This window comes from Octopus bimaculoides, chromosome 24 (assembly GCF_046866305.1).
Source record: "Octopus bimaculoides isolate indiv1 chromosome 24, ASM4686630v1, whole genome shotgun sequence".
Classification (NCBI taxonomy): Eukaryota; Metazoa; Mollusca; class Cephalopoda; order Octopoda; family Octopodidae; genus Octopus; species Octopus bimaculoides.
This window is the reverse complement of record NC_142951.1, coordinates 14,006,988-14,030,431: the sequence shown is the minus strand read 5'-3', so window position 1 is coordinate 14,030,431 and position 23,444 is coordinate 14,006,988. Positions and strand designations below refer to the sequence as shown.

The 23,444-nt window shown below is 37.8% G+C and overlaps 1 protein-coding gene across 1 annotated transcript in view; it reads right to left on the bottom strand.

Annotated features, from left to right (window-relative positions):
* Positions 1 to 13,043, bottom strand: part of LOC106884245 (uncharacterized) — a 43,560-nt gene extending 30,517 nt beyond the window's left edge. Inside the window, exon 1 of the mRNA XM_014935515.3 lies at positions 12,741 to 13,043. Within this exon, the coding sequence (XP_014791001.1) occupies positions 12,741 to 12,898 (158 nt within the window). The 5' untranslated portion in view covers positions 12,899 to 13,043. The remainder of the gene's footprint in view (positions 1 to 12,740) is intronic.
* Between the last annotated feature and the right edge of the window lie 10,401 nt (positions 13,044 to 23,444).

Sequence of the window (23,444 nt, the reverse complement as noted above, 5' to 3'; positions counted from 1 at the left end):
TGTGTGGTGTGGGTGCTGAGAAGAGGTCAGTGCTAGTGTGTGGGGTTGGTGTCAAATGAGGAGAGGAGGTGAGGTTGGTATCAGATGAAGAGAGGAGGTGAGTTGAGCCCATTTGAAGCAAAGGAGCAAACAGAGATTAATTCCCATTCACGGCGAAGGCGGGAGTGTGGGTGGTCCCTGTACAAAGATAATTAAAACACAGACAGATGTAGCAAATGACTGGTAGAGCAGAAATGACGCCAGAGTGGGGTGTCATTGCCAATTCAGATGTCTGGAAGGTGACATATATGTCTGATATCTTGGAGGTGAGAGAGAGAGAGGAGGAGATCTTTGTGGTTTTCGTCACTGCATGTCGAAATCTTAAAAAAATTTTTAATGTATCATATAGATGTAATTTTCGACACTAAATTCGAATTTGTTATTCATTTATTCCAGAAAAATTTTGCAAAAATATTACAGGTGTTCAATGTTTGATAATTTTCAAAATTTTCAGCCAATCAGAAAACAGTGTTCGCTGCCTCTTCTATCATCAGAGGGGCGGGGGGGGGGGGGGGGGTACTGATATGTCAAAGCATTAAACTAGCTACAGTAAACAGTGAAAAACATTAAAACATTCGCAAGCAAATTAAATATTTAAAAGTTACAAACAAACCAACAGGAGTTGCTAGAAATAACACTCAAAACATTAAAATATACATGAGCAAAGTTAACAGTGAGAAACATTAAAACATTCACGGGCAAATTAAAAAAAGCTATGAGCAAACAAACAGGAGTTGCTAGAAATAACAGTCAAAACATTGCTTAAAACAGACATTTATTAGTTTAAAAAATTCAAGAACAAAAGTTTGCAATACACTTTAGGATTTTATAAAATAGATTATCTTTCTCATATCTTCTTCTCCACATAAATTCACAACGATAAGAGTCAGCCATGGAACGGTGTGTCCCACAATGGTGTTTGTTTCCACGCTTTAAAGATGCCCATGTACTTTCAATTTGTTGAGAGTGAGTCCCATGAAAACAAACAATTATAGAACGTGTGGTGGTTACACTCCTTGTGTGCATGTGCAGCATCTATGGTTACTATGGAAACAGAGTTCTTCGCAATCAGCTACAGAACATGTGGTGCTTCTTTGCTTTAGTTACTATGAAAATGGAGTTCTTCGCCACAGTGATATGTAAAATATGCGCTTCTGATTGGCTAAAATACCCAAATTTTGCAAATTGTAAAGGCTAATAACTTTTTAATTGTGGATTTATAGGGGAATTGAATTTTATTTTCATAATCAGTATACAAAACTTAATCTATATACCAAATTTGAAAACAAATTGGAAGAAAATTGTAGGCAGTGATGAAAACCACAAAGATCTGAGAGAGAGAGATAGAGATAGAGAGAGAGAGAGAGAGAGAGAGAGATAGAGAGAGAGAGAGAGAGAGAGAGAGAGAGAGAGAGAGAGAGAGAGAGAGAAGCTAAGGTAAGTTCAGAAAAGGGAATATTGTAGAACATTATACAATAACAACCGCATTTAAAGACACTAACTGTACTCTTAGTTAGCATGAAAGGTCAAAGGTTTAAGATTGAAGATTAAGTCACAAACTTCAAAGGGGACAATGAACAGCCCGACTCAAAACTGAAACTATAGCAGCCGACTTGATCAGTTTTATGATGAGAAGCAATGTTACGTAAAGTTGGAAAAAAAAAATCATGATGTCAAAGAGATGAAACAAGAATGGTTTTATAATTGTGGTATATGATCAAAGACTTCTTGCCTTACTAATGCAAAGATCCATGCTAAAAAATAAGTGGTAAAAGTTTAAAAACATTATATATGTATCACATGTGAAGCTTATATCAAGAGACTATGGCTGTATGTTCTGTCAGCTTGTTTAGTAGTCAATTTGTTGAGCTGTCTGATAAATTGTGACTTAGGAGTCACAATTTATGCTTCATATTTCGACAACAAAACAAAATCATTTTCTTTTCTTGTAACTATTCAACGTTTGCCTGCAGCTATGAGAGAAAAACATTATCTATGAGAAGTTATGAGAGAAAAAACATTATCTATGTTTAATGAAGAAATCTGCTTATTAATTTATGGAAGTATGTAAAAAAAAAACATTATTAAAGACTACACATTCTTGAAAATTATAATTTTAATATAATTTTTTTCAATCATTATTATTGGAGATATCAACCACAGAAACTGCTTTTAATTCACTTTGAGATAGAGTTCCCTCCCCCTCTCATACATTTTATTGTGCTTTTTTCTACAAACATATCAATAATAACACTGATTCAGTGAGTGTTAATCCAGTGTCAGTTAAATTAGGTTGATTCCAGCATCCTTTCATATTTGTCAGGTGTTTTTGAAGAAATAGAAAGTTGAGGAAGAAAAGTGGTTTTAATTTACTTAACTGTATCAAATATAAACTTGCCTCATGGAATTTAGCACATGAAAGTCTAAAAGACTCAGTGTTTGTTTATTCAAAAGTGCTTAATCCTTTAGCATTCAGATTACTCTTTTAAATTTAATGCTTATTTATTCACATTGTTTTGAATTAATCCTGCATTAAGCTTTTAGATTTCGATGATATGATTATTTTTAAAATGACATTGTAGGGGAGGTGTGAGAGGCTGGATTTGACTGATTTATCTTTTAGCTTTTATATTCTACTTGTTTCAGTTATTTGACTGTGGCCAAGCTTGAGCACCACTTTGAAGGGTTTTAGTGAAACAAATCAACCCCAGGACTTTTTTAAAGCCTGGTGCTTAATCTATCGGTCTCATTTGCCAACTGCTAAGCTACAGGGACGTAAACACACCAAGACTGGTTGTCAAGCGGTGACCAAACACACACACATGTGGTGGGACTGAACCTGGAACTATGTGGTTGGGAAGCAAGCTTCTTCGCTTACAGCCACACCTGTGCTGTTGAACATAAAACAGGTAGAATATTTGGGCCAGATATGGCTGGTTTAAAGCTAATGGATTAATATTATTTATTTTTAATTAGGTACGAGTCCAATTGCTGAGTAAAAGGATAAATAGGGACTGTGTGTAGTGATTGAATTGGAACCTGCTGTAATTAATTAACCATTTGACATAGTTCCATGGTGCCCATGCATTATCCATGGATATGTTTTTCAACCACTAGAGCAGTGATTCTCAACCATTTTTTTCCTATCTATGAACCTCTTTGAAATACTATTTTATTCTGGTGAACCCCCATAACATTTAATGTTTAAAAACTAATTTTATAGATGCTTCTTGGAAATAAATACATCTAGAACAACATTTTTTTCACGGACCTCTAAAACAATATTGCGGACACAATTCTACTATTTTGCTTATGTGGACACCCAAGGGTTATACGGACCCTGGTTAAGAACCACTGCACTAGAGTAACTTGGGACTTATAAAAGGAGAGCTTTACATTACTCGGAACGTATGAAACAAGGGGCTAAACTAAAAGTCTGAAAACAAGCATGGACAAACTTATGAAGTTGCTTTGGGACAGGCAAAGGCTTTGCTGAATCTTTATTTTGTCCACTCTGCAAGGAGGAAAGGCAAGGTGTACCTTGGTACGATTTGAACACACAACGTAAAGGAACAAAAGTAAATTTGGCAATGCATTTTACTATGCAGTCAACTTACCTTCCCATTCCCAGCTGAGTGGTAACAATGATGATGATGATGATGATGGCTACCTACTTTGCCACAAGATAGCAGCACATTTCTAAAAGAATATAGTCAATCCAATTGCCTACATTGTTACCTATTTGTTTGACCCTAGAGGAATCAAATGGAAATTTATTCCCTATAGGATTTCTTCATCATCATCATCATCATCATCATCATCGTCGTCGTCGTCGTCGTCGTCGTCGTCGTCGTCATCGTCGTTGTCATCATTTAACGTCTGTTTTCCATGCTGGCATTGGTTGGACAACTTGACAGGAACTGGTATGGTTAGGGGCTGTGCCAGGTTCCATAGTCTGTTTTGGCTTGGTTTCTATGGCTGGATGCCCTTCCTAACACGAACCACACTGCAGAGTGTACTGGGTGCTTTTTATGTGGCACCATCACCAGTACTTTTGAAGTGGCACCAGCATCCACACCAATGCTTTTTACATGGCACCAGCACCCACAACAATGCTTTTTATGTGACACCAGCTCCCACACCAATACTTTTTACATGGCACCTTGGTTTTAAAATCGCAATTCTGTCGTGGTGGGCCTTCTCAACTACAATAATGCACTACATATCTTGGTTCTCTGTCAACTCCTTCGGAAGGTTCAGCATTTTGAGATCGGCCATCAATATTTCATCCCATGTCTTCCTGGGTCTCTCTTTTCCACAACTTCCTTCCACTTTAAGTGAGCGGCACTTCTTTAGTGCATTCCAACAGAAATACAGAAACAAGGTGGTAACAAGGCAGAAACGTTAGTGAGCCGGGCAAAATGCTTAGCGGTATTTCGTCTGCCGTTACATTCAGAGTTCAAATTCTGCTGAGGTCGACTTTGCCTTTCATCCTTTTGGGGTTGATAAATTAAGTACCAGTTATGCACTGGGGTTGATGTAATCGACTTAATCCCTTTGTCTGTCCCTATTTGTCCCCTCTATGTTTATCCCCTTGTGGGCAATAAAGAAATAAGAAATACAGTAACAAAAGGGTTTAGGATGTTATTGATACCAACCACGGCATGTTTCAATGGGGAGATAACCTGGTGGTTCTTGTCCCATCTAGCACAGTATGTCCATTAGCTTCTTTGTGAGAGCACTCTTCCACCACCCTATGACAAGCCATTCAATTAAGTCAGGGGTTCAACCATTTTTTAAATTTATTTATGGACCCCTTTGATTACTATTTTATTCCGGTGGACCCCATAGCTATTCAATGCTTAAAAACTAGTTTTATAGAAACTTCTTTCAAAATTCCCATTTTGTTTTACACACATTAAAGAGACCTAAGTGTTTCTTGCAATACATACCAATACATATATCTAAAGCAAAACTATTTTCAGAGGCCCCTAAAATACTATTGTGAATCCTCAGTTTACTATTTTGTTGCGTGGACTCCCACCCCAATCTTATAGTTGAGAACCACCGAGTTAAATGGGTGTCGGACAGTGGGAGGTAGTTTATTCCACAGTCCTCGACCAGACCACCCGACCATGTACCAGATTGTATTAGTTAAATGGTTCTATCTATCTATCTATCTATCTATCTATCTATCTATCTATCACTTTCCCAGTATTTCAATCATATTAAGTGTAGTAGCACAGATTTGGAGAGGAGAAAGAGCTTAAAATAACTGAATTGGAAAATGAATACAGGTTAAGGTAAAAAAAATACAAAAAGGAAAAAAATAAATGATAATAAAATCCAAAAATGAAAATAAAAAATAAAATGAGGATAAAAAAAACCGAAGACGACTTTGTAAAACATGACTTCAGAAGATGTGTGAACAAAAAAAAAACAAAAAAAAACGAAAAAGAAATAGTTAACAAGATGAATGACTAGCTATAACAGCTGCAACAGCAAAAACATGACATTAGTAGTAGTAGTAGTAGTAGTAGTAGTAGACGGTGGGGGCGGGGAGGGGCTGGGCGTTGGGGTGGGTACTGCAGGGGGTGGATGGGTGGTGTTGATGTTGGTAGTTGTAATAGAAAATTAATAGTAGTCGTGGTGGTAGAAAAAAAGCAGTGATAGTAGTAGCAGTGGTGACGATAGGTGAAGGTGGTAGTGGTGGTGTTCGTGTTAATGAAAGCATTTATCGTGGTGGTAATATGTAGTACGAATAGTTGTAGCGGTAGTAGTAGCGATGTCTGTATTAACAGTAGTATCAATGCTGGCAATCGTAAGAAAGTAATAGTAGTAGCAGTAGTAGTAATGGTGTTGGTGATGGTGATGGTTGTTGTAATAGAAAAATAGCTGTAGTGGAGGTAGTAGCAGTAGTAATAATAGTAGTTGCAGAAGCGGCAATAGTGCTGGTGGTAATGATGATGATAATTATAACAGAAAAGCAGCAGCAATAGTAGTAGTAGTAGTAGTAGTAGTAGTTAGCAGCAGCAGTAACTGCAGCGGTACCAGTCGCGAAAGTGGCGTTGATGGTAGTAGCAACGTAGGTTACAGCTCAGTCAGTAGAACATTAAAGTTTTATTTGTGATTAGAAAAAAAAAATTTAAGCATCATCACAGCCCTAACCACTCTACCCCCTCCCACACACACGAAGTGAAACGTCGAAGGAAAACGACTGGAAATTTTTAAGATCTTTATGTCTAAGAAAACAACAACAAACAAATATTAAATGTGTATATTTTGTACAATATTCTATTGTATGAGTCTGATGTTTAGAGGTCCTCAGCTATTCAGCTGCTTACCTAAAGAAATAAGAAGCATAAAAGGAACCTCTACTGAAACATTAAAAAAAAAAAAAGAACATTGGAGAAACTCCTAACGATGATATCAGACCAGCCAAGCATCCAAGAGTACACTCCATGTCTGTCACAAAGTGGGTGCCATGAACGGCACTGCTCCCTCACTACTCAATGGTGCACCCTCAGATTTACAGTAATACACTTATTTCGAAACTCCATTTTAGCATCGTTATAAATTAGGATCCACTCAGAATCTTCTGAAACACCCCCACGCACCAAAGTCTGGCGACGGACATAGCAGATTCGGAGAAGATCAGCTGCAACAAATTCAGCCACAGACTAAATTCTTGCCGTAAAGCGACAACAAAACCAATAGAAAATAAGTTAAGGCGGTGCTCCAGCATTGTCGTAGTCTTACGACTGAAACCTTTAGAAAAATAAAAGAATAAAGAATCCTCTTTACTCTCTGATATAAAATTAAAACTTCCAATCTTGCCTTACGTGATTTAGAAAGGATTGTCTATTCCCTACGACAGCTGACCACCAGGGCACGACACGTGGAAAAATTAAATAAAATTTTGAAAACTTTCAGTTCTTTGTTACCTTTCCTTTATCTTTTACCTTTCTTTTACTTGTTTCGGTCATTAGACTGCGCCCATCCTGGAGTACCGCCTCGAAGAATGAAGAATTTTTTTTGTCAAATGAACAGTTATTGCTATCTCTGAAGAGCGCAGGCTTACATAACCAGTCTGTTACTTAACATTCCGTTGAAACCCCAGCGCGAAACCGATTGGTAAGATCGGCCGTAATGGATATAAATACCCAGGCCTATTCCCCATTTTTTTTTTAGGAGGGGGTAGCCACAACACAACACATCAGGCATTCCGTTCATTTCCCAGCTTAAAGGGGTGAGCCCCGTTCTATGCTCGGGTCAAGGCATAGAACGCAGCCCCCAATATCAGTAGCGGGTTCCAATACCGTATGCTGGTTTACCCCCACCGCATCATGCTGGTTCCGTACCCCTTTTGATTAATATACTCAGTCAAATACACGAGTGCACATTTTGTTCTGACTTAAGGATTCTTAGACAGCTATATATGATAATAACGATAATAATAATAATAACAATGATGATGATGATGATAATAATAATAATAATGATAATAATAATAATAAAGGATAAAACCGTTAAAGATTTTATCAGTGGCCAGCGTATAATATAAAACTATTAAGGCGAATTCATATATAGAGATTTATAACAGTATAAAATACAATTATAATTAAGGGCATAGAAGAGACTATGTCTATGCTGAAAATAGACGCCAAATCGTCAAACCACTTAAAGATTATCACTTTAATAGCACACAACGTATTGAAATCCAAGGAGCAGGCTCGCAGAAATTCATAAATTAGTTGGCCTTGAATTTATCAATATCTGAATTAGTTCAATAACTTTTCCTCATCAGCAAGACATACTTAGGGAAATAAATGAGATATTTATACATACCCACAGGAAAGCAAACGCAAAGCTATGGTTACATACACATACCACAAATACATCCGCCACGAATTTCGTAGTTGACCTCAGCATGTGTGTATATGGTCAGAGTAGTACAGAAATGACTAGACTGTCCCGAAGTGAACGGAAATAAAGGGGGTTACAATCTGGGGAGTTAGGGGGCCAGATGTTAGGGGTGATGTGGTCGCAGAAATTGTCTGACAGCCATGACTGGGTTCTCCTGCTTGTGTGGCATGGTGAAGAGTTCTGTTGCCAGACAGACATAGGGTCTTCCAGCAGCCACCCTCTTGACCCAGGACAGCATTGCCTCCTCCAGGCACCTGATGTAGGCCTCCGTGTTGAGCTTGAGGCCGTGTGGGAAGATGAGTGGAGTCATAACGTCGCCATTACTAGTGATCACTATAAACATCATGCTGTTGACTGGAGGTTTGATTTTTATCACTCTCGGTACATGTCCTGAGATTGCACTGTCCTCAGATTGACACTCAAACACTCTGAAATATTCGTATTCGAGCTTCCGGCACGAATGCCATGCAGTACAGCATGTCGTTTCCAAATTTCTGGTAGAGTGAATTGTGTCATGGTGCTGTTTTTCTCACTGATGGTGCCCGACTGACCCTGCCATACTGTATAGTTGACAAAATCAAAATCAAACAATGAGCACGCGCGAAATTAAAAATATGAAATGGCAACAATTTATTCATCGCACCCCATACATACATACATATATTTATATAGGGCGCGATGGGTAAATAATTACCATATAAATATATATAATTGTCACTAAATCAGACTAGGGTGTTAGGAAACACCTACATTGCTAGAAATAAGAGCTAAACCGCTCTAATGTTATAGTTAATGCACATGAATGAAAGCATATACACTAACGAACCATAATCGTCCGAAAAGTGCCGATCGAGAATTCTTAATACTGACGTCAGCTTCGGTCATTTACGTTGCCTCATCAGTTAATACCGCTCGATTGTTCGCCATTAGTATTTATGTTTCCGTCATCCAAATTATTGGATGATTTAGTGATTCGCTAATGTATATATATAAAATTAATATAAACAGCTGTTTGCAATGTTTCACCAAAAACGAGAATTATAATTGTCACTAAATGTGGCTAGAGTGTTAGGAAACACCTACATTGTTACAAGTAAGAGCTAAACCGCTCTAATGCTGTAGTTAACGCAATATTAAGAATTCGTCAGTATTAAGAATGCAGCGGATTGGTTAGATAGTCAGAACATTGGACAAAATGCTTCTTGCTATTACTTTTGGCTCTTTACTTTCCAAGTTCTAATCCCGCCGGGGTCAACTTTACTTTCGAATTTCCGTGGTCGATAAAGTAAATGGACCTTTTCTGCTTGGTTGCATCTATAGAAATTTTAAAGTTTAGAAAAAAAATGTTACAGAGGTTTAAAGTTTAATCATTTTTACTCAATCAGGAAACAGGATTTGGAAGCTGTCATCTTGTACATGACTGCACATGTTGTAAACTGTAAACAAATGAAACATTGGTGAAATCCTGCTTTACGCACGCCATTATAACCCCTTATAACTTTTTATTTTGGGGGAATTTTCAGAAAATTTTTGCATGTTTGTATTCTACATACGGGAATTCATACGAGCACGCAAAACAAAAAGAGAAAAAATGGAAGCGTAATTTAAGGCCTAGTTAGCTCTTATTTTTAGCACATCTCCCGACCACCTCATACCTGATGTGTTTTAAGCATTTAATAAGCGAAAAATGACTGCGTGAGTAGGCAGCTTGGTAACAGCTTGGCTTGTTACTATGGAAACAGGCACCTATTTGCAAACTTTAAAAGCTATTAACTCTTTATTTATTGATTTATAGCAGAAATGAATTTCATGCCAATGATTACCATACAAAACTACATCATTACACCAAATATGAAATCAATTGGAACAAAAATTTAAGAAATAGAAAAGCGGCAGCCAAACAGAAAAGACCCAAATAAAGTACTAATCAAGTACTGGGGTTGATTTTTAATCAACTAACCTCGCAAGGCCCAAAATTCCTGGCCTCGTGCCTATGTTACAAGCAATTTATAATTTCATTCATTTCTTGGATGTTTTATAGGAAGATCGTAGAATGTATGGCAAGCTCTCAGCAAGCTAAGATGGCAAAGCATATCAGAATATTGGTTTCAAATTTTTGCGCATGGTTTGCAATTTCAGGGGAGAGGTAAGTCGATTACATCAGCCCTAGTACTCGACTGGTAGTTAATGTATCGACCCCGAAAGGATGAAAAGCTAAGTCAACGTGGGCAGAATTGGAACTCAGAACGTAAAGAACGAAGTGCCGCTAAGCATTTTGCCCAGCGCGGTAACGATTCTGCCAGCTCTCCATCTTAGTATATTGTAATATTGGTTTCCAATTTTAGTACAAGGTCAGCAATTGCGGGGGAGGTGTTTATTAAGCCGATTATGTTGACCCCAGTACTCGACTGGTACTTATTTTATCGACTCCGAAAGGATGAAGGACTTGGTCTACTTTGGTGGAATTTGAACTCAAAACGGACAAAATGCCGCTAAGCATTTTGTCCGGTGTGCTAACGGTTCTGCTAGCTCGCCACCTTCGCACATTGGAAAAATTAAGTTCACATTTATTCCACTATCTCCATTCCTTGTTCCGTCAAATGACTTCTCTCAATACAGTTCCATTCCTAGGACAGCGAGGTGGCAAATTCGCTATTACGTCGGGCAAAATACTTAGCGGCGTTTCGTCCGCCTTTACATTCTGAGTTCGCCGAAGTCGACTTTGCCCTTTCATCCTTTCGGGGTCGTCAAAATAAGTACCAATCACCCACTGAGCGCGATGTTATCGACTTACCCCTACACCTGAAGTTGTTAGCCTTGTGTCAAAACTTGAAAGCAATATTACCCAGAGCTTTCAAATTCCGCCTTTCGGTGTTGATAAAATAAGTACGACTCAACCACTGGTGCTGGCCTGGTGCCAAATATTTGAAACCAATATAGTTCCGTTCCCATTTGAGATACATTGCAGGAATATGATTAGTGCCACTACTTCACTGGTGCTATATTTTAATTGACTCCAGAAGGATGAAAGACAAAGCTTGACTTTGATGGATTTAATCTCAGATTGTCTTCGTGCCCAGTTAAAAAGAGATCAACCATGTCACAAATAAACAAGTAAAATAAGTAGATAAATGAATGAATAATAAGAAAGGAAAAAGAAAAATCATTTCACGATAAACATTTTACAGTCATTTTCTAAGGTGTACAACGCTTTCTTGTACCTTATTGATTTTACAACCGAACCGTAATGACTACAAACATAAAAAAGAAATACAAAAAAAAAAAAGGCATAACTACGTCCTGTCTTGTTTTTACTGTCTTGTTCTCACTGTCCTGTTCTTGTTTACACTTTCACCCTTCGCAAAATATCCAAATTTTAATTAATTTGCTTGCGGGAAGGACTGCTCCAACGAAGTCGCGTATTGTCCTTGCCTTCGAAACGCGGAGTAATGGACAGGGACAACTGAAGATGGGTAATATTCTCTATGCTGCATGTTTCGTTTCTGTTTCTTTTTTTCGTTGTTCGAAAAAAAGTTCGTTTTCTGTCTTCGTCTTTCTGTTTTCGTTTCTCATTGTGTTTAACGTTTTTTGTGATCTCCTGTACCCATATATGCTTGTATGTATACATATAGATGTCGGTATGTACATATATGTATGAATATATGCATATAATTATATATTATTTATGTTATTACATAAGTATACACCTATCGACTTTATTTCTTCATAACTTTTAGAAAAAACGAGTATATTTTAATGAAATTTTCTACGAAAATCTTTCAGATGGTATAGATTATACGATTATATCGGAATTTAAGGTAAAAAGAAAGGGGTGTGGGACGAGATATTTCACGCATGTCGTCTTCGTTTCCTGTGTTTTGATGATGTAGACTACAATTACCTTTCATCTTTTATCTATTACAGTCATTTGACAGAGGTCATGCTAGGGCACTGCCTTGAAGAACTTTTAGTCGAATGAACCGACCACAAACCGATAAGTTACGGGGTCATAAGCAAATCAACACCGATTGTCAAGCGGTAGTGGGGGACAAACACACACAAAGACACACACACACAAGACGGGCTTCTTTCAGTTTTCGTCTACCAAATTCACTCACAAAGCATTTGGTCAGCCCAAAGCTATAGAAGAAGATGCTTGCACAAGATGCCACGTTGCGCCTATAATATTGAAATTATGTTGAAAAAATTACTTTTGAAGATTTAATTCCATCCTTTTCCTCCTGGAATTTGATAAATGAATATATTAAAAAAAGGAGAAAATTTTCAGAGATACTGGTATAATTAAAAAAAAAAAAAAGAAAAAAAATTATTGGTGGTGAATTTGCTGGTATGGTTGTTTGGCATGCAATAGGCCTGGAAATTTATATTTTATTAAAAAACACTTATGTGACAAATTCCAGAAGGGAGAATGGTGGAACTTTCTTTAAAATATTTTTTTGTTCAATATAATTGAATTCTACTTCATCAAAATGTATGAGGAAACAAAGTCGAGTCGTGTACATTATACGAAACTCCTCTCACTCCCATCGAAAAATTATGTTCACGACAAATTCCTATTTAATCGTCATCTACACCATTTAAAAGATATTTCTTGAAAATTTCATTAAAATCTATCTAATTTTCAGAAAGGAGCACACTTTTACAGTTATACCCAAAGTGTTTCCGTGTACCTTTTAGATTTTACAACCAAGCCTTAATGTCTACAAAAGCAGAAAGAAAATACAAAGAAGAAAAGACAAATTGTATGTACCTACCCACACAATGAAATATACAGTAATTCTTGTAGAAAGGCGAAGCAGACTAAGAACAAACAAAACATCTTTGCTGTCTTGCTTTTACCCAATATAAGTCTCTTTATGGCGCTAAACTCATCACGTCTCTCCAATTGCCTTATTGCATCATGTCTAGCCATGATATTTATTTTTCTAAATGATTGTTTGAACTGATGTTTCTTGATCTGATTATTTAAAAAAAAAACAACTTAAGATACTAAATATTTTACTTTAAAGAAAATATTTACAGCATCGCATGCGCGTTCGTAGCAGGCGTTTGAACAAAATCAAAATGGCGTCAATGTACACACGTAACCTTGCAATGATTTTGCTGCCGACAAGTGACATTTTCCCATTTGAGATGATACAAAACAAACAAACAAAAATAAACCCTATAAGTGAAATACACACACACACAAACATGTCCCCTGTGCTGTCCTGCACGCACGACGAACATATATATATACCTAGACTCTTTAACATGCTGTCCGTTCGAGCGGACTCTATGTATGTATGTATATATATATGTACATGTGTGTGTGTGTGTGTGTGTGTGTGTGTGCTGGAGCACGCCAATGAAAATGACACTTTTGGATAGAAAAGGTGGAAGGTTGCCTGCGGGGCTCAAACCCACACCTCCTGTAAACGTGACGTTAGGAGTCATGATAGATGAACTGTAGAGTGGTAATTCGCTGCGGGCTAGCTAGGAAGTTGGTCAGCAGCGGAAGGGACTTCTGGTGGGAGAAGAACAACGGAATGTCAGTAGTGAGTGTTAAACGAATCTGAATGAATTAAACAGAAATAACTGGCGGCTTAAGCCCTGGTGTACGTAAAGTAATAAACCTTTGATAAATGTATTCTTGTCTCCACTAGTTTGTTTGCGTATAGCTTAACAAAGCTATAACTGGTGACCCCAACGATAGAACAACACCTCACGCTATCGAAACAAACATGGCAAGCAACAAAACAACACTGAGGCTACCACAATTCTAGCCTAAGAGGGTTCGCGCAGACGGGAGCCCAATTCAATATAAACAAGATAACGGCCGACCAAACGAAATACTCGTACGTTGTGGCGGCACTAGATGAAGATACGGCAACGAGGGCGCTGGACATTTTAACCCAACCCTCACCAACGCACAAATACGCCATATTGAAAACCAGGCTAGTGGATACTTTCAGACGCAGTGAACGAGAAGCGGCAGCCAAGATACTGGAGGAGGAATTAGGCGATTCTAAGCCTTCGGAACTGATGGACAAGATGTTGGCACGAGTTACCTCCGGTGACTCACGTTCCTTTTTGTTTAGGGAAACATTCCTCCGCAAGCTGCCACCCCAGGTCCAGGCCCTCATAACTCAGACCGAAATCAAGGACCTGCGGCAATTAGCGAAGACAGCTGACGTACATTTTTAATCCAGTGGTATCATGGTCAACGTCATAGGGTCGGCCCCGAGACGGGGTAGAATTAAGCAAGATGATCTGTGCTTCTACCAAGAAAAGTTCGGGAAAAAGGCGACAAAGTGCAAACAACCATGTAGCCTCGGGGTCCAGTGACCCAAGGAAACTCCAGGGTCGGCCGCCATCGAACGCCCTGGTGGCCGGCAGACATGATCAAATGCTCCTCTATGTCTACGATCGGAGCTCCGGACGCAGGTTCCTAATTGACAGTCAGCATGATCCCGGCGTCGGCAAGAGACCTCCGTCACGAAAAGCGGAGCCAACCTTTAACAGACGCCAACGGATCCACAATCATCGCACCCTTTCTCTCAACATCGGCTCACAAAAATACACATGGGCATTCACCATCGCCGACGTCCATCAGCCCATAATCGGGATGACACACCACATCTCCACCACATCTACACCACGCCCCCCCCCCCCCAGTGCACAGCCGCACACGTCGTCTATCACCAGACAAACTTGCAATCACAAAGGCCGAATTCGACAATATGGAGGCATTGGGCATAGTTCGCCGATCAAGCAGTCGCTGGTCGTCATCCCTGCATGTGGCCCCCAAATCCAACGGAGGTTATCGACCCTGCGGAGTTTACCGCCGTCTCAAGGCAGACACGACACCTGACAGCTACCCCATTCCAAACATACCGGATTTCTCAGCTGAACTAGCCGGGTGGTCGGTTTTCTCGAAGGTTGACCTCATCCAGGGATACTACCAAATACTAGTACAGACGACGACGTACCGAAAACTGTTGTGATCACTCCTTTCGGTCTGTATGAATTCCTACGTACACCCTTTGGGCTGAAAAACGCAGCACAATCCCTTCAACGCCTGATGGACACTGTGTGCAGAGGTCTAGATTTTGTCTTTGCATACTTAGATGATATCTTTATTGCAAGCCAAAACGCGGAGTTACATAAGAAGCACCTAGTGACTCTTGTTGATAGGCTGGAACAGTATGGCTTAGTAATCAACCCCACCGAGTGCGTTTTTGGTGTGACAGAAATCGACTTCTTGGGACATCGACTCACATCCCTGCCAGAAAAAGTGAAAGCTATCCTATCCTTTCCATTCCCCACCACAAGCAAGGCTAACTTTGTGATCATTCGACGTAACTCACGACGAAAACCCCTCCAGTTACCCTACGATGGTCCATATCAAGTCATACATCCGGGAGATAAAACATTCTAACTTCTAATTGGCGGACGACAGGACACAGTCTCCATCGATAGGCATCTAGGTCTTTCTGTAGAAGATTTGCAAGTGTCCCAGCGGAGTTGTGAAATCACTTTCGTATTGCACATTCAGTATTTCACTTATCCTCTGGAGGTCTGCAGTCGGTTTCTCAGACTTAATGTCTGATGAAGCCAGATCAGCTGCCTTACAACAGTTGTTGTTGTTCTCCTTGGGCTCACAGTTGTTCAGTGGGGATGCCTATTTTTGTTGTGTTCATATCTCTCTCTCTCTCTTAGCACCACCCTTTTCTTTTCGATTTGAACCACGGTTCGGTGAAAACCAAAGTTTTTCAGGGTTTCCGCAATTAGAGTATTTGGTAGCGATTCCTCTGCCAAGTTCCATGCAAGTAGCATTATATATATATATTCCCTGAGCGTCCAATATACTTATTCGCGTTGTTTTTTCGTGTTTTTTCTTGCTTGTTCATGTTTGGATTGACTATATATAGGGCAGTTTAGCTCAATGGTTTAGAGCACCGTGACGCGTAATCAGGGAGGTGTGAGTTCGGGTCCAATAGCTGGCCGCCAACACTTTTTTCTGCAAAATAGGGGTAGCTTATCCTGTTCAGGCTATATTATTAGCATTATCCTGCGTTTGAGAATTTAAAATCACTTCTTTAACTTTCTAAGACATCTCAACGCTTCTTAAGCAAACTTCGTTTGTTTGTTTACGTTCATCGTAATTTGAATATATATATATATATATATATATATATATATATATATATATATATATATATATATATATATATATATATATATATATATATATATATATATATATATATATATATAAGTTATGGTATATTCTGCTAAGAACGTAATGCAGTACAGTATAAAGCTCGTCCACCTTCAGATCTACTCCCTCTGCTATCCAGTAGTAGTATTATACGTACTTCCAGGTTTGCGTTTAGCCATCTGTCGTGAGTGAATAGGTAATTGAAAACATTAGAATCAACAACGGGTAGGGTTGGACATTATTTTTTAATCACTACAGTTGTTTCGACGCAGCGTAGTTCTCCAGGTGTGCGGGTACTTGATTATGCAACTGTTTCCCTGCATCATGAAATCTAGTTGGCCATAAGTCATGGAAAAAGCACATTGTAAAAGAAAATTTTGGGAGTTTTTATTTTTTGTAATGGAGGAGTAGTATATACTTCGTTATATAACGTGTCAAGAAGTTACCGTTGGTTTCACATCTGCTATTGCACTCGGCAATATAGGCGACTCATCAGACCTGCCAGCCGGGAGCACAGAAGCCTGATGAGTTGCTAAGTGCAATAGTGGACGTGAAATCAATGGTAACTTTCTAACAGGTTATATGCCATAATCAAATGCATACTACTCAGAGAGAGAGAGAGAGAGCTGCTCACTACGCGCGCGCGCACTCTCTCTCTCACACACACACACACACACACACACACACACACACACACACACACACACACACACACACACACACACACAATGGTCTTCCGCACAATAACCGTCAACTGAATTTCACTCGCAAAGTGTTATTTGTCTAACAGAGGCCTACAGTCGTAGACACTTGCTTCTAGAGCTGCTCCGTGTTGCTGCGGACCTGGAACCACGTGATTGTGAAGTGAAATTCTTAACTACACAACCAAGCCATCTACATTTGCGTCCGCAGACATTGTACAGTCTAGATTTCGTTGTGAGTCTTCTGCTACAACAGACAGACTACTCAATCGAATATCGATCCGTTCTTAGTTGATTGGTTCATGACTCATATATACCAATCTACATCGTTGAATAATGGGAAAAAAACCATAGGTACTGCGTAGCTGTGTGGTTTAGGTAGATTGCTTCCCAATCATCTGGATTTGAGTTCAGTCCCAGTGTATGACACCTCAGGGAAGTGTCTTTTATCATAGCCCCGGGCCAACTATTGCATTGTAGGCGGATTTGGTAGACTGAAACAGAAAGAAGTCTGTCGTATATTCGATATAATTTTTAAAAACACATGCTTATTATGGACTTCCGGTAACGTATGAGAAATGATATACAGTAACCGGCAGGTACGAAGTAAGTGTTCATTTCTTTCAGAGTGTGTAAATTACGATTATAATGGAATTTAAAGAAAAATAAATAAATAAACAGACACGGGATCTTTTCTATTTGACTGCACTTTTTGAAATTTTAAAATTTGATGTAATTTTTCGCGCTGAATCTCAGGGCATAATCCACTTGTGGATCTTTCTGATTTGACGGGCAACACTTGTTTTCTTAACGAAACACTTTCAAACTCGGGATACTGGTAGAATGTGTCATATAAAACAACTCTTTCTCTTAGCCTTCTTAACAAAAAATTGTACATCGCAAGTTATTTCATGTTAAAGTTGTCATATTTCTGTAATTTCAACCAACCACTGACGTCTATTCAGCTGAATACAGTTACTGATGTTTTGTAAACAATTTTTTGCCGGCGAGAAAAATGTTATTCCCTGTTGACATATTTCATCCGGTTTCTTGGTTTGTTTTCTTTTGAAGCAGACAAAATTACAGAAAAATGGTAATTTATACGCATATATTGCTTATATAATAAATTACGCTGTGCGTATCTGTGTTTGTAACAATTTTTCGCTAATTTTCTATGTACTGTGTACTCAGTAACACATTTTCTAAATGATGGTAGAGTTTGATTTGAAGAAGATTTGGCTGCTATTTCTAGGAAATGAAGCACTTGGTGGAGGTGCATTAATAATTCTGCCAGCTCCAATAACAAGTGCAGGCAATATTCAAGTATTTTGATAGCTCATAGGAAATGTCAGAACTAACAGGGATTAATACCATATACACCGCCACAGCAGTAACTGTATTCAACTGAATAGACGTCAGTAATTGGTTGAAATTATCGAAATAAGACAATTTTTAACATGAAATAACTTCGAATACAAAATTTTTTATCTGTTCTATAACACAAAATATACAAGTATACGAAGTTTGAAAGTGTTTCGGTACCAAAAACAGTACATAAAACATAAATGAAAAATGTTGCCCGTCAAATCAGAAAGATCCCCACTTGTTTCTGAAAAAAAATTTTTTTTTTTAAGTTACAGATATTTAAAGTTTTACCATTTTTACCCAGTCAGAAAACAGGATTTGGAAGCTGTCATTTTGTGCGTGACTGCAATCGTAAGACGACAAAACAATAATATCAACATTGCGACGATAGCACGTGTCTCAAGCATTTAATAAGCGAAAAATAACAAATAAACAAGTAAACACACATATTTTGTTGTTTTAAGCATTCAAAATGCATTTAATGCGGAAAAAAAAAAAGAGTAAACAACACATTTTGTAGTTTTGAGAGCAGAAAAAACAAACTGTAAACAAATGAAATATGATTTTTTCTAAACACTCGTGGTTTATACAGGAGAGTTCCCAATGCTTGGCTTGTTACTATGGAAACAGGCACTTATATGGCTGTGGCTTTCGATTGGATAAAATTCGCAATGTTTAAAAGCTATTAACTCTTTATTTATTTATGGTGAAAATGAATTTTATGTCAATAACAACCATGCAAAACTACATCAATACACCAATTTTGAAATCAATTGGAACAAAATTGAAAAAATTGAAAAGTGGCAGCCAAATACAAAAGATCCTACATGCATACTGACAGGCATCGCAATTTTTCGAAATTTCAAGTTTCATTTCGTATATACATACAATATATATGTCAGTATGTCGAGGAAGGAGAGGCATTCATGTGTAGATATACTTGCAGCATACCCACACATATGTGCCCCCTCCCCTACCGACTTTCCTTCCTCTTAACGTCCAGAAAAATGAATATTTTTGAATGAAATTTTCTACGAATACGCTTCAGATGGTGTAGATTCCGATTATATCGGAATTTGTAGTGAAAGAAAAAAAAAAATTTCCGTTGGTGGAGAGATCAGTTTTGGAAAATTCACACGAGGCGTCTTTCTTCCCCTATAACGTTCAGAAAATGGATATCTTTCATGAAATTTTCTACAAATACCTTTCAGAGTATGTAGCTTACGATTACATCGGAATTTAATATGAAAAAAAAAAGAAATGGTGAGAAAGCACATATACATACTGGCACATATTACATATATCTACAAAAAGTTCTGTGAATTTACTGAAACTCCTCTCCCTCTCCCCCAATTTTTTTCTCAAAAAATTCCAATATAATCGGAAGCTATATTACCTTAAGCATATTTGTAGAGAATTTCATTTTTAAAAATCCATTTTTCTGTAAGTTATGAAGAAACATATTTGATGGAGTACATTTTGTTTTCCCATTGCTTTAGCATAAGTAATATTAAGATTACATTGCTATTATATATCTACACATCAGCTTGCTCCATTTCGCTTTCATTTTGTATGTAACAATATTTAATTATATAACTGCATGTTATATATAAACAAACAATATACTTCTTTTGTATGGTTTGCACCAAAAGGTTGACAATAATGTGAATGAGATGGGCTTTATTTTTCACAACATTAAAACGTAGATAGGATAATGGTATTTTTGATGAGATTGTGTTTAATGATATATACAAACTGTGCTAAAAATGCATCAAAGTGTGTATATATTAAAATTTATTGGCAGTAATCAGGCAGCAACTTTTCATTGCTTTATAAATGCACATTCTTTTAAAATAATTGTATTTCATCTTATATCTTAATTTTTACATTTTACATTATTGACATTTGAGCTTCCTCCATGTTGCATGTTGTGCAAGTGCTCTTCTCCCATGCATGCCATGTGTATACTTATGTACATACACTATAAGAATATATGGTACAATGATATCAAATCAATGTAAAATATGCTATCTAAAAGACGGTGTGTTCACACCAGCACATATCATTGTCGTCATCATCATCATCATCATTTAACATCCATTTTCCATGCTGGCATAGGTTGGATGACTTGGCAGGAATTGGCAAGTCCAGGAGCTGCACTAGGTTCCATAGTCTGCTTTGGCTTGGTTTCTATAGCTGGATGCCCTTCCTAATGCCAACCACTCCAGAGAGTGTATTGGGTGATTTTTACATGGTACCATCACTAGTGCTTTTTATGTAGCATCAGCACCAGTGCTTTTTATGTGGCACCTTGGTTTTAGGATCTCAGTCCTGTTGTGGTGGGCAGGCCTTCTTGAGTACGGCAATGCACCATATATCTCGGTCCTTTGTCATCTTTGTAAGGCTCAGCATTTTGAGATTGGCCTTCAATACTTCATCCCATTTCTTCCTGGTTCTCCCTCTTCCACAACTTCCCTCCACTTTAAGTGATCAGCCATTCTTTATGCAGCTGTCCTCATCCATCCACATCACATGACCAAACCAGTGCAGTCTTCTCTCTTGAACACCACATGCAATTCTTCTCATGCTTAACTTCTCTCTCAATTCACCAATGCTCTGTTGCACATGCACACTGACATTACACATCCAGTGGAGAATACCAGTTTCGTTTCTCCCCAACCATTGCATGTCACTACCATGTTTGTCAAATTAAGGCATCTCACTACCCTGTAGCACCACAATTTGTACACATGCATCATACAATCTTCTCTTCACTCAGAGACAGAGAGAGAGAGAGAGAGAGAGAGAGACCCCTTTAGTTGCTAACAGAGGTAAAAGCTCTTTGAACTGTCTCCATCTTATACTTATTCTAGCAATTACACTTTCTGTACTTCCTCCTCCACTGCTAATTAGGTCACCTAAGTAGTAAATATTATCAACAACTTCCAGAGACCCACCAGGACATTTAAGGAAATCAGCTTCCCATGTATCGGTGGTCTTTATGGCTCCCATATATCTTTATCATGAATAGCACTGAAAGGACTTTGACAAACATAGCTGGTTGATTGATTGACTGATCAATCAACCAAACAATTGATTAATTGATTGGTCAAACAGTTAACCAGTTTGATAAACAAATAATCCTTTATACAATAAGGACAAGGCTTGAAATTTGGGAGGATGGGACTAGTTGATTACATGGACCCCAGTGCTCAGCTGCTACCTATTTCAATGACCCTGAAAGGATAAAAGGCAAAATTGACCTCAGTGGAATTTGAATTCAGAATGTTAAAATGAATGAAATGTTGCTAAGCATTTTGTTGGCATACTAATGATTCTGTGAGCTCACTGCCTTAATTTGACAAACAAATAATAAGAAAGTGAAGAAAAACCAGTGCGTGTATTTATTATTAGCATAATGATCCACCCCAGACACAACAACATATGTTTTAGCACACGAGTTCACATCAAATCATTACAAACCAATTACAAAACCAGAATATATCTACTTTTGGAGGAATGTTCAATAGTATGCCAGTGTGAGCATTCCCGTTAGTAATTCCTCTTCACTGACAAAGGAAATCTTAATGAGTAGAATTTTGGTTGGGGATGGGGAGTATCAGTGAAAAACATTGTTTGGTGAGTCACATTGCGATTGACGTGACGCAGGTGTACAATTATTAGAGCAAGACAATGCTGGCCAGGGAAAGAAAAAGCAACTCTATTTTGAACATTTCAGCAAAACAATATAATTTCTTGAAATATTGCAGTTTGAAAATTTCTGAATTATGTGACAAATTCAAAACCATATTATTTTTGCTTCTTTTTATTTTATTATTTTTTTTTTGTTATTCTGCTTTGTTTGGTGAAGAAATTTAGTAAGGAAGAAAAACAAAAGAAAAGGATTTTTTAAAATCTTTAATTTTTAATTTCATATTTCAATTTTTATTTATACACTTATTAAGATCGTTGTTGTTGTTGTTGTTATCATCATCATCATCATCATCATCATCATTATTATTATTATTATTATTATTATTATTATTATTATTAGGCAGTGAGCTAGCAAAATCATTAGCAACACCGGGCAAAATGCTTAGTGGTATTTTGTCTGTATGTTCTGAGTTCAAATTCCGGTGATGTCGACTTTGTTGTTCATCCTGTTGGGATTATTGAAATAACTCTTATAATTCTATAAAATTTTCTCTCAGAGACACAAATCTTTTATGTTCATTGGTTTTGAAATTACATGGTGGAATTACCTCCATCAATAAGGATACTACTGTCAATGAGAACTTTTGTTCTACCTGACATCAATACCTGGATGCACATTTTTGTATACACAACAATGCAGTTGAGTATCATTGGCAGACAGTTTATTTCAGCCTGTACCATGTGTTAAAAGCTAAACGAAAGCCTATGGTTTTGGACCGGGAGACAGCAGACTGTCAGTGTTGATTGACTTAAGCAGGCTGCTGTCATTCAGTCTTTTCCCCTTCCATCACACTCTTCTTCTTCTCCTGCCACATCCACACAACCTACACATAATCATAACACATCTAACAACAACACACCTCTTACTGACAGAGTAACCAGGGATGGAAGAAGAGTGCATTGGTTGGCTAGATGCATAAAAACACACACCAACAAAAGACTGTTTTCCCTTTTCCAAGCAAAAAGACAAAAAACTACAGAACTTTGCATTTTCTATGAACTTTTAATTGTTGCATGAACATTTTTCAACCATTTTTTCAGTATTCAATGAATATATTTTTTCGTTTTCTTTTTGTATTTCTGTTGGTCTTTCTTTCTTTTTTTATATGAACTACTTGCTTTTTTTTTATATATTTTCATACTCTTACATTCCATGCAAAAGAACTGGGTGGGAGCTACTTGTATCAGATTCAAAACTGAATTATTGGACAGCCATGCAAATACTACGGTGACATCACTGTTGATACACATGATCAGCCAATTAACCGACCAATCAATGTCAAGCCTTCATGTGATTCGACTTTCTAGAGCCTTCTAATGAGCATTATAAAAAGGTGAGTTTAGGGCTGCAACTTCCAAATGTTGAAGCAGTAATGACTCCATTCTCATTTTTCCTTCACCAGCTGCGCAACTAGAAGATACAGATTTTGCCAAAGCGAATTTAGTGCAGTGGTTCTCAACTGGGCGTCCATATG